Source organism: Chinchilla lanigera, unplaced genomic scaffold (genome assembly GCF_000276665.1).
Source record: "Chinchilla lanigera isolate Chin_1 unplaced genomic scaffold, ChiLan1.0 scaffold00056, whole genome shotgun sequence".
Taxonomy (NCBI): Eukaryota; Metazoa; Chordata; class Mammalia; order Rodentia; family Chinchillidae; genus Chinchilla; species Chinchilla lanigera.
The window spans coordinates 9,517,652-9,531,114 of NW_004955457.1; the positions used below are offsets into that span (position 1 = coordinate 9,517,652).

At 37.4% G+C, this 13,463-nt stretch overlaps 1 protein-coding gene across 1 annotated transcript in view; it reads right to left on the reverse strand.

The window, feature by feature from the left end:
- Positions 1–13,463, reverse strand: part of Pard3b (par-3 family cell polarity regulator beta) — an 864,914-nt gene that overhangs the window by 149,710 nt on the left and 701,741 nt on the right. Inside the window, exon 20 of the mRNA XM_013520665.1 lies at positions 2,034–2,336. Within this exon, the coding sequence (XP_013376119.1) occupies positions 2,034–2,336 (303 nt within the window). The remainder of the gene's footprint in view (positions 1–2,033; positions 2,337–13,463) is intronic.

Sequence of the window (13,463 nt, forward strand, 5' to 3'; positions counted from 1 at the left end):
AGAGCAGAACGAGGATAATTCTTGTTATAAAGAATCACCCCTTAATTAGTTATCCAAAAATATGACAACAGTCTAAAATTCCACTGAAAGCAGCTTTAGGTCATTTATTAACACAATGTGGGGGTGCAGTGTCAATGCCAAAAGTAAGAACCCACTATTCATACAGATGTCTGGGCTGGGAAGTAAATAACTTATTTTTTCTTGATGGACATTTTATAGTAGCTGAAGTTAAGATTTTCCTTTGAAATTTCTTTCCTGGTCAAAGCTACCTGTGAAAATTAGCATAGAGCAGCTTGTCCTATATAATGTTTTAAAGAATAATGAAAAAGATCCAGTTAGGAAAAATAAGCTTTAAAAGACAAAAACTGAGGGTGTGATAAATGTTGATTTGCTGTATGATTTTTTTAGAGATGTCAAATGCAAATGAATATATTTGGCATAAGAAGGACACGAAAGGAAAACTGGTCCTGTGGTTTAGCCCAGAGTTCTTCAAACGTGCTTGACTTGAGTTCTTTTTATAGAGTGCTTTGCTTTTGTTTCCATGGCATTAATATTGGGAAATACTATCTTGGGAGGGCCCAAGTCCCCCTGTGCTGGGATTCTAGCAACATATCCATGCAAAGGGGACTGCTATGAAGACCCACCTGGTTTAGGGAAAGGAAGATTGACTATGCTTTAGGCCAGAATAGACTCATGCATGGTGCTATTATTTACACGATAAAATCCAACCTTATAGAAAGGCCGGGGAGAAAAAGGCCAAGTCCTAATCAATCCTTGGAATTAGCAGTTCAGTTATTACAACTGTATCACACAGTCATAGGAATTTATATTTTCATTTTGTCCCAAAGAAAAACTTGACCATCTTTCTTTAATATCATCAACCGGGAGGCTTGACAGTAAGGATTAAAAATTGCTCCTTCCTTCTCACTTGGTTATTGGAAAGGCTCTGAAAGGTAATCAGTCTTGTGAAGCTACACTTTACAGTCTGCATAAAAATGCCATGATTTCCCTTCCTCTCCCCAACCTAATTGAAAGTGCATAATATCACCCAGCTGGGGAAATGTAAACGGTAAACATATGCAATATATCATGCTATCACACAAAAGCTGGTTACTAATAGGAAAGGGTGGTTTTCAGATCCCTAAGAAATCTGGAAAACATGTCTTTTTTTTCCCATCTAGAATTTGCACAAGCCACCTCCACCCTCCAGACTTCAACCCGCAGTCAGATCACAGTGAGGTCAGTCAACTCCCCTTGTATGTGAATTCCAAGGGTCACCTAACAATGCACAGTGACCATAACTCTTTAGGTCATTCTTTCAAGACCCAAGGCATTTTACTTTTGTCAGGAGGTGGGGTTGGGATGATTTTGTTCCCTACCTACTTCAAGTGTACTGACAGATGGTCCTATTATGTCTTTCCTTAGGTGCTAAACCTAAAGATCTGTGGCCTTGTCACCTCCTATATTTCTCTATTTCATCAAACTCCTATTGCCAAGATTATCTCCTTTTCCACCTCTGATCATCCATGAATATCTATATAAGGTCACACTGTTTTAAAGCATCAAGTCCCAACCTTACTTTACAAACATTCCTGTACCTCTGTAGGTATCTATAATTCACTTCAATTACATCTACTTGGAAGTCATCATTTTCTTTTCCCTGACTCCTCACCTCTAAATGTCAGGCCATCTTCCTAAATACGTCTTATACAATAGGGCTCCTAGGAGAAAGGACAATATTCCTTCACAGTTTTCACCATTCGTTCTCTGTCACAATATTCCTGCAAAAATTGCTCCCCATTGCAACATGAACACTACTACTACTGTTCATTCATGCCACCTTGTAACTGGCTATTGTTTTATTTTTGATAGCTCATACCTTACGGGTAGGTCAAGGTAGTGCACTTGTCTAGGGCACCATGTCATTTCAGCTTTAATAGATTGAAGGATATATTTTTATCTGCTTCAGCAGTAGAGATGATTTGAAACTTACTGAATTAAAACCACATTCATCTTTCACTAAGTTTTATTACCTGTCAGCTGGAGCTGGCGGATGATATGGCTTGTTGACCTTGGCGTAGAGACCCTCTAAGTGGTCTCTTTCCGGAGACAGTGGGCGGCCATCCCTAGGGTAACCAAATGGTCCAGCCTGAGGAGGAGATGGAGATCTAAAGACATTTGCTGATGCACATGGCTCCCGAAAGTGGTTCACTCTGGCATAATTGGGGTCTATTTCATCATCATCCATATCGTGCACTGATCCAATTGTACCAGTTGCATAATCGAGAAGACCTCTTGCTTGCTTTTCTCTTAGCTCTTGATGTTTTGCTCCAATCCTGAAAAAGGCAGAAGAGGTAGCAGAGCAATGTGAGTTTTATGTGCTAATACAGCGAAATATTCACCTGCTTCTGTTCATTCTTGCTAGTCACTTAGCTGCCACTTCCTGTTGTCTCAAGATCATATCATGCAGAAATGCCAACAGCATAAGAGGATGAATTTTATATTCTGATCTTTATTTGTTCTGGGGTCTTTATTTGGATAGTGAAGCCACAGATATTTTGATCTTGTGCTTACTGATAATGGGCTGATAACAGTTGTTCCCTACAAGTAGAAGATATTTGTGGGAACAGTGCACTCTGGCTGGGTGCTATGTCCTTTTTGGGGCAGGGATGCATGTTAAAGGGCCTGTCATAATCTTACACTTTTTCTATGACTCCATTATTTACTGTTCTGGAGTTCCAGTGCATTCTTTTAAAGCAAAGAGTTTGCAAAAATTGATTTAAATATGAAAAAGAAATACACAGCTAGTGACTAAAAAGCAATGGGATCAGGGGTAATTTATAAGACACTATAAGTTTTTTGGTTACACAAATGGGGATCATTGTGTCTTGTTATATAGGGGATAGGGACAGAATAAAATAATGAAGAAATTAATAGGCTCCTGACAGAGATGAATTGGCACATATAGCTGAATTAAACACCATTACTGGCAGAACTCCATCGGTCTAAAGCCTTAAGTGATATTACAAACTGCTACTTCTAATCAGGGCCACTGGATAGATTACTGAGAATGAAACAGAAAAATATACACAGGTGGATTCCAAATCTATGGTAATTTGACATTGAACATGGGAAGCATTAGATCAGCTGTCCTAAATTCCCAGTTAGTAATAAACTAGGAGGATCACTGTGACATTTCATTGGACAGTGGCACACCTCGATGGTGTGAGGGGGTCTTTAGCACTAATTAGGAAGGAGTTTAACCTTCAATTGCTCGGCAAAATGGCGCAGTTAGACGCAGAGGTGGGAGAGTAAGGTGATGCTGACTCAGTGCTAAAGAAAGATGTCCCAGAAAGGAGGGGAACCCAGGGACTATGAAGGGGCTGTGGCTGGAAGTGAATGATCTGTGTATACATGGAGACAAACAGAGAAGGCCTGGCTGAGTTACAAAATGAAAACCAAAACCCCATAGCATCCTCTCCTCTTCAAAGAAAAACAGTTGTTTTTGTACATGGCAGCTAGTTTTATTTTACAAAACATCAAACCCTTTGTAAAAAACTTTAGAAGCCATGAGTTTTCAAGGTATTTCCTCTTTTGGTAGGACAGCTTTTTTGTTTTTATTTTTTATATTTTCAGGTGGAAAGGACAAGAAAAGAAATAGAAAGAGGGAGAGAAAAAGCAATAAAACAAACAATAAAAAGGCATAGAATATGAAAAAAAAACCTAGCATCTATCCTTAAGTAACAATAGATGAAAATAAGTGCCAGGATATATTACTGCATATCTCCTTTGACTAGGCCAAACCATGTACCTCACACACAAGTAATTAGAAGAATTTGTATTTTTGCATAAGGCAGCTTGAATCTCAAAGGGATTTTGAATTAAGATGAAAGGAAGATTACACGGTAGGGCACCCGTTAAGGGCCTTGCTTGTCCTCTTTCAATGCATGTTAGTCCTAGATTCATGGATGTTTGTTTTGAATAATTTTTGATAAAAAAGATAACCCGAGCCATTCTGCAACAAAACAATCTTTCCAGGGATGGTGCACACTCGATTATCAGAGAATGCTTGCTGCACTATGATGATAGGGATGGATTTCCATTGCAAATAGAGTGAAAGACATCAATAAAGTTAGGGGGTGGGATTGTGTGTGGCTCCTCTCCTTCATAAGTGGGATGCCTTCGAGAGAAATCATTCAACAGAAAGATGAATATCTCATGGATGCCGCATGGGGCTATTCTTGTGCATTAGAGGAAGAGGAAAATACCAAGCCTGATTTTCTAAAATCACAGAAATAGATCACTGGCATGTGTGGTCCTTATTTTGTCCCTCTGTTTCTCAGAGGTTTTCTTAATAATTGAGTGCATTGAGTACGTAGAGATTCTCAGATGAAAAGTACTCCGTGGAGGCAAAGCCGTACTTTATCTTGTGTTTTTCCTTTCTGAAACAAAACCAAGTTCCACCCTGATCCTCTCTGCACCACTGAATGTTGCACTAACTAATTTGATATTAATCACTCAGTAGGTGAAGTAGTAATTTCTCTGAACCATCATTATTATGCCATATATCAGAGTTTCTCCACGTGGGGGATGACAAGGAGTCTCTGAGCAAGGGTGCGTGGAGCACAAGAGACTGTCTCACAAAAGAAGTGTCAAAAAGTTTTTTTTTTGATTTTTTGTTTCTGACCCCTCCCCCAATTTCCTGTGAGAATTCTAATTGTTTTTAGTCATTTCAACACATACATCTTCTTAACTCTGGAAATGTAAACTCTTAACATATCTATTTCTTAAAATAGTCTTATACTCTGCCCTTTTTAAATGCATGGTACCATGCTACGGGTTTCCACATTCTCCTGAGCATACTGCTTTTGAATTATTTAAATTTCCTTTTTCTCTCTTTTCCTTTGAAAATACTAATTTTGTTTGTCTAACACCGTTTGGAATGTTCTCCCTTTTTTCCGCTTCATTAGCCACAGTCTAGTGTTCAGGCTTTTACACCACCCAGATCCGTACTATCTAATATAGTGGTCAGGAGCAGTGTGTGGCTCTAACAATGTAAATGTGAATTTATTGAGATCAAATAAATAATAAATTGTTTGAATTCCAACACTGTAGAAAATTTGGCTGGACTATGTTAATCTAGATTATTCTAAGAGTTTTAGTATGTCACTTCATCCTACTTATGTATCTCAAAAGGCTGCCACAATAATATTACTTAAAGAAGATTTCCATTGTGTCTTGGTCAGATTAAGCATCTCTAATGGAATGAGTAGGATTACTTTCCTTCCCTGAAAGTCTAAGTGAACAACTGAAAAACTGGGAAGAAGTTTTCATCCATAAAATGGCCATAATCTCCTACTTTTCAATGAAATTGGGACTCAGACCAAAAGGGGGAATAAGATACAAGTGGATAAATGTTTATGTCTCTAGCAGGGTATATCTTTTCATGAAAGCCAGGGATGCTGTCCAAAGGAGTGCAGATAGTAAGCTTTCCCTAGAAAAATTGAATGTATAGACAGGAGTAGAGCCCTGGAATTGTGGGCAAATCCTTGTGCGGATCTAGCTGCAGAACGGAGGAGAGGCAGGGCTAAGAGCCATCTGTCTTCCTAGCAGTGTCCTCCTGAGGAAACTTCCTGGCAGTGAGATGACCAGAGGGAGGCATCAAACTACCTTGTATCTGAAAGCCAGAAGAGCAAAGACATACCCTAACTCATGAAAATGAAACCAGTCCTGTAGGAGACTTCACTAAGAAGAGGGCTGGTCTCTTTTCAGGTTAACTGGTGCTTTAAAATAAAAAAACATAGGGAACAAACTGCAAAGGCAGTGCATGGAGCAAATTTAGAAAGAAGATTCTTTTGAAAAACTGCATAGAACTGAAGTTATTAATGACCATAGGTCACTACATACATATTATCTAACACAATAGTTTAGCATGGTTTTCTTTTCTTTACATATCAAACATTGTAGAACACTAATTTAATTGGTCATATAAGCATTTAAAATTAAATACAACAGAGAGATAAAATATTAGAACTTATTGCATGCTGTAAGTGTAAGGATTATGTCTTGGAGGTGAAAAATAAAGTCATCTAAAGTTCAGGCAAATTCAAGCCAGCTTGAAACATGAATAAAGACAAACTAACAACACCCACAAATACTTAAAAACATGAATGAAATATTATACTTGTTAACTCATCTTGAAAAACTAATAATGGAAAGCAGCCAACCAAGAATTGAGTCAAAATGAAAAATTCAACCCGATTCCCCTGCTCTGGATGTCCTGCAAAATTGATTTGTTGAAACTCAGTCCCTATTATGGTGGTATTAAGAGGTGGGACTTGTTGGAATGTGATCTTAGACTTCCCAACCTTTAGAATTGTGAGAAATAAATTTCCAGATTTTATAAATTAGCCAGTTTTTAGCAACTTGTTATAGCATCAAAAACAGACCAAGACAATGATCAATCTGTAGAATTACAATACAGTCATTTACTTATAAAGCTAAGGCTAAACATTATGAGAACAATAATTTCATAAAGATGTAAGTATTGTGTACCCTGGCAATATAAAAATTATTTCACTAGTGAAAAGCAGAACTCAATAAAGAAGTTATTTAATAGATAAGACTACCACTAATCTCTTTATTTCCTTACCTTGTAGAGCAGGTATCAATAGTTATACTTTGAAGTTGATAAACTAAGAAATAGCAGATTGAGTATAGTAAATATAATTGCAAAGAAACCACTGAAAGAACAAACTATCAGCAGGAGAGAAATACACAAAAGAAACTCAGATCATACAAAAGAAAATAGAAAATAGAGGAAATAGTAAGAAAACCACAAATAAGTTGATCAAAATTATAACAATACTGCATGAGATCATTTTCTGTATTATAGCTACAGATTATAATACAGATACTATATACAGATATAATCCAAAAGAAAAATACTGAGTGCTATTAATAGTAGCAAAAAACTGAACAGTTCAAATGTATATGAATAGGGAACTATGAAATAGGTATCACGCACTTCTAAAAAAGAGTCACAGTATTCCTGTTCTAAAAGAGGATAATACATATGTATACGTGTATATAATATTTATAAATTGTACAAAGGTATTCTTGAAGAAATAGAAAATTCTGGAAGCACAAACAGTAGTTGCCTCTAGAGGGTGGAACTGGACGTAGGGTTCTACCTTGCCACTACTTGCATTTTGAGAAGATCCACGTTAAAGAAAACTTAAAAGTTTTTTAAATATGAAAATGTTTCTAACAACTGTAAGTCATAATGAATCAAACTTTAATCCCTGTCTTCCAAGTCTCATTGTTGTGACCACACCATCAGCTCAGTTATGACAGTTCTCTTCAAATCATTTTCCATGGAACTGGTCCCCTCAGATCAACTGCTTTCACTAAGAGAAACAATTCTGCAGCATTTGAATACTCATCCTAATTTTCTCCTGCATAACAGACTCAAAGTTCATGTATAGCTCCACAGTGACCTTAAAAATCCATCTCCTCTTCAATCGGATACCCAGTAAATACTTTAATGTTAAATATTACAGTTACATATTTCCTTGACCCATGAATTTACTTTGTTTGAATTTCTGAATTTTATAATAAAAAGTTAAACTAACAAAGAAAGATATAATAGCATTTACCTAACCAAAATTTTTGAGTATTAGGCACATTTGTATTACACAAACTTTATAGAACTTTTCCAGTAACTGTTACTAAATATGCTGTGTTTGCAGAGCTGCTGTAGATGAATAACTCAAGCCATACTGCTTCCACCATGTCACTTCTGTACCCCAGCATCAAAAACAAATCTTTCATGTCCCTGACCATCTCTTCATTCAGTTGTGTCCCTCTCTCTGGCTGGAGAAACTCACACCTTTCCCACGTGTTGGAACAAGGTTGCAAAAACAAAACAAAACAAAACAGAAGTATTTTATTAGTTCATTCTATATAGTTTGCTTCCACAACTAGACAACTAGGTCCTTAAGTTTTTTTCTGTTAATTTTTGGTTGACATTAATTTACTCAGTATTTGCTGATATCATACAATATACTAGAAAGAAAAAAACCATACTGAGTATCGGGCTCACTGATGTGATCATGATCATGGAAACAGGTGCTGCATGCCTGGTCGGTGAGGATCACTTCTGCGTAGGGACTTTGAGGAGGTACTACACAAGCAGCGCCTCAAGAGCCGGCTTGGAAGCGAAGAGTCAGCCTTGCTCCACCTTGCAGGAATGGTGTGAGGCCCTGGGGATGGGACACAGGCGAATGGGTGTGGATTTGCAATGTTTACCTAATGCTGGGAGATAGTGCCACATGGGTTAAACAGAGTGGTTTCCGTTATCCATTTGAAACTCCTCTACAAAAGGAACATATTCAGTACAGGGTATTCACAGGTTTATGTAACACAAGTGTGCCTAATATTCCAAATTTTTGATAAGGTATATTATAACTTTTTAATTTATTAGTCTAACCTTTGATTATGAGATAAAACAAAGATTCCAAGATGTGTACATAACTGAACCATACACTAAAGAACTGTTATGAAGCAGAATACATTTGTTCAGTTTCACTGTGGATAAGAAATAGGCCTCTGGCACATATCTCAGCAAGTCCCTGCACTGGTTCCTTTTCCGCTACCACCCTGAACTAGCGAGGCAGTCCAACCTCCCAGAGAGAAGAAATTAATTGACCCCACAGCTTTGGATGCTCAAAGTCCACAGGGCAGAGCACAGGTTGATGAGGGCCGACCCCGGCCGTGCTGTCGCACAGAGGTGGCAACAGTGGGCTGTAGGGCGGAGGGAGGCCGCTTCTTGAAGTCGGAAGCAGGAAAGGCTGGATTAGCACGAGACCCTGATTAGCACGAAGACCTTCCTCTAGGAGCACCTTGTAAAGCTCGTACCTCACAGTGACGCCATACTGAAGACCCAGCGGCCAGCATGTGAACCTCTGGGGTACACACTTAACGATGTCTCAACCGTGAGCACTTCTGTGGGCTCCCTCCGTGGCGCAGCCTCGTCTCCAATTGGTTCTCCTCCCTTCTATATTAGGAATCGTGCTTCTTAAGAAGCAGTTAACAGTACCACTGAATATCCTGTGATTGCAACTTGGTCTACTCTTTCAGATGTGTGTGTGTATGTGTGTGTGCGTGCAAGTTATGGAGTTATAACACTACAATACCAAAAATACCGATGAAATGATTACTAGGAGTTAACATTTTATATGCTCTTGTCACTTGTCTCCATTCCTGCAGTTGTACTATACTTACACTGCTAAAGCCCAGAGCTGCTATACACTGTACTTCTATTCTGTCCAGCTCCAATTTAATGCTAGCCCTACAAGCAACTATTCATGTAAAAGTAAACATTTTAATAAGGACTATGCAGTCATTTACTAGATTCCTCAGGAATAACTCACAGGGTTGATACTTCTTAGGTTCATTAAAAATACGCCTTTTATATTTTAAAGCTGGTTCTGCTGGATATAAAACTAGTGGCTCACTCATTTCCTTAAGAATTTTAAATATGTGACTCCATTTGACTATTATAGTGTTGCTATTGGAAAGCTGGATGAAAACTAAGTTTATTTCCCTTATAAGTTACACATAAGCAACTTGCTCTTTTAGCTTATCTGCTCAGTGTTTTATTTGCTTTCTTTTAAAGTCCAAGAATCTTACTAGGAAGGTCATTTTGAGTTGGTAGCTCCTTCAATTTATACTTTTAGGTGTAATTTTTATGTCAGAGATGTTTTTTTAAACTACAGTTTGTATTATTACTGTTGTATGATTCAAGTTGAATATAAAATGGGCATTCTACATACCAGTAGTAATAAACTAGACAATTAAATTTAAAAACCCACCATTTAAAAAAACTCAGTGCTGGTAAAATGTCAATCCATCCAAATGGGATCTATAGATTAAATGTTGCACCAATCAAAATTGGCACACGTTTATTTTCTAAAAATTAAAAATATGATTTTAAAGTTTATTTGGGAAGTTAAAGGATGAAGAATAGCCAAAATAATTTTTAAAAAATGAGTTTGAAAGTGGAAGACTTACCTTCCTACTTCAGGTCTTACTATAAAGCTTTAGACAAACACAGCAGTGGAACTGCAGACAGAGTCCAGCAGAAGAACCACATGTATTTGTGAAAAGATTTACCACAAAGGGCCCCAAGCAACTGAAGAAAAGAATGAGTGGGGCTGAAAACTGAGTATTGGTATGGAAACAATCAAGGCCCTTACATCAGACCATAACAAAAATCAGCTCAGGATGGGAAATAGATGTGAACATAAAGGCTGAAACAATAAGTTATTAAAATAAAATAAAGGGCAATATCTTCACAACCTTGGGGCAGGCAAATATTGCTTGGAGGGAACAGAGGACACATGAATCATAAAAATTTGGTATGTTGAACTTTACCAAACTTGCAACCTTCCCATGAAAAAGAATAAAGAAGATGATAGGCCAATGAGGGCAATAATTGCAACACACAGTTCTAGCTACGATTTTAATAAAACACACAAAAATACTTGCAAGTACAATTGACCTGGCCAGGCTTGGTACTAGAACAGTACACAAGACTTACACAGATGTTTAACAAAAAGAGATCCAGATATGCCTACTGAGTAAAATAAGAAAATGCACAAGCTCATAGATCATCAGGGAAAGCTAATCTACAATGAGATGTCCTTACTAAAACAAAAGAAACACGATAATACCAAATGTTGGAAAGGATTGGAGCATCCATAGCTTCACACACAGCTAGTGGAAGCATAAATGGCATAATCCCATGGGGAAATGGTCTACGAACTCTTTCAAAACTGGATACATACACTTGCTAGCCAATCAACTTTCGGGTACTTACAAGAGAAATGGTGATGGGTATCTACAAAAACACTTGAGGAATGTTTGGCAGCAGCTTTATTCACTATGGCAAGACACCGAAACATAAGGGGTAATTGAAAAGAATGGCATATAGTTAAATTTTTAAAATTTTATTATAGTTATTATTATTGTCATTAAATACCTTCAAAATACTCCCCCTCACTTTGAACACACATATTCCATGGTCCTTCCCACTTTCTGAAACAGTTCTGGAAGTCCTCTTTCATGAGTGTCTTCATAAGGTGTAACTAAAAATATAGCAAATGCTACTGCTGTGTGCCGTCCAACAGAAAGACATTATGATGTGTCCTCATCCACCCTATTCACATGATCTGTATGGTGTGACTCCTTGCTCTTCCCAAAAGTCAAAATGACCATGAGAGGTAGAAGTTTTTGAATTGATTCAGGACATCAAAGCAGCGACAACAGCACAACTAAAAGCACTCACAAAATAAAGACTTTTGGAACTGCTTCAGAAAGTAGCGAGAACAATGACATAAATGTGCTTGAAGGGCAGGTATTATGGCTTGTATCTAGATGTTCCCCCAAAAGCCTCATGTCTACAGAGGTGGTGCTTTGGGGATGTGGCGGATCTAGTGTGCGTTAACATGGATCAAGGATGTGTGACAACCACATTAGTCCAGTGACTGGTTTAGCATGGATCTGGGATAATGGCAAGTCCCAGCCTGGGTATGGGTGGCACCAACCAATAGGCTAATAGCCTGTTGGAATAAAAGAGAAAGGCTGGCTTGCCGCTTTCTATCTCTTTCTTACCCTGTCACGGACTGTTTCTCCTCTGCTGTGCTGCCCTGTCTTGGAGTCAGCTGACTATGAAGTGAAACTTCTAAACACTGCGAGCTAAAATGAACTTCTCCTCCCTTAATTTATGAATGCCAGGTATTTTGTACCAGCAACAAATAAGTGACTAAGATGGAGGAGGAGTACTCTGAGGGTGATTAATGGCAATATTTCTTTTACCATAATAAATCTGTGAAACATTAAATATCATACTTTTTATTACATCCTGTATCTCAGATGTCCATCAACAGAAGAATGGGTAACCAAACTATGATCTATTTATACAACTGAATATAAACCAGCAACAACAAGAAATAAATTGCTGAAATACCCAGTAACTGGGATGAATCTTGAAGTTACCATGCTTAGTAAGACAATTAGACACAAAAAGGAATTATGACATAATTGCATTTATGCGACGTTCTAGATCAGGCCAAACAATTCTGTGGTGATAGCAATCAGATTAACTGTTACACTGAATGGGGAATACACTGAATCAGAAAGGGAAGAGGGACATTCACAAATGACAGAAATATTCTCTATCCTGACATACACTTACCAAGAAGAATAGAGAATATTTTACTATTCACTTAAGATCTGAACACTTCACTGTATGTAAATTATCTCAATTTAAAGAGAATTTAAAACACAGGGACAACATAAAAGCAAAAAATGCCAATTATGCCATTTATATCCTTTAAAATTGTGTGGTAAAAATATATCAAAATGAGTCAATTCTAAATTTATTTAGGTACAGTACTTTCTTTAAATACATTATCTAAAATAATTAACATAACAAGTTAATAGAACATGTGCAATTACTGGGAAAATTTTTAAATTGTTTATAAGAGCATATCTTTTCTCAAGAAATTTCAGTATTTTCAAAGTAAAAATTTGAAGACCAGCTGATGTTGATTAATACAAATCATTCTGATTGATCCATAGATATCTCCTTTAAAGAATAGACAAGTTGTTTTTACACTTTTTTACAAAATTTTGCATTCATCAGTCAACAAATATTGAGTACCTACATGTTGCTGGGTCTTCTTTTTGTTTGTGGTTGAAGCTAGGGAGTAAGTAACAATGTATATTCCTGCCCCTGAAGAATTTCTATTAAGTATAGAATTATATTCTTTCTCATCTTTGCTTTTTTGTCTTTTCCATGCTTTTTGATCATTAGAGCAAATAGGTGAGTGGTTCTATAGTTGTTCCTTCCTTCTGGGTTTGTCCTTTTACTGTTTTGTGATGCGATTTACCTTATTCCTGATCATCTAAGAAACTTCTAGAGAAGTGCTTAGTTATAGAACTTCCTGTGATGATGATATTGTACACCTGGAATATCCAAATACAGTAACCACTAGCCACCTGTGCACACAGAGCACCTGAAACGTCACCACTGTGATAAAGGTGCATAATGTTTAATGTAGTTCATTCAGATTTAAATAGCTTCACGTGACTGGTGGCTACCACAGTGGTGACTGCAGCTTTAACTTTCTGGGGGGAAAATACTAAAGTAGGTTGAATGGTGTCTACCTAAAACCTACAGATGTGATCTTACTCAGATCTTACTCAGATAAAAAGTCTGTGTAGATGTAATTAAGCTAAAGATCTAGAGAAAAAAGCATCTTGGTTTATTCGAATGGGCCCTACAGCTAGTGACAAATGCCCTTGTAAAGGAGAACACATAGACAGAAGAGAGAAAGAGAAGGCAATGTGAAGATAGAGGCCAGGACTGGATTTGTGTGTTTAGGATCCAGGAATCA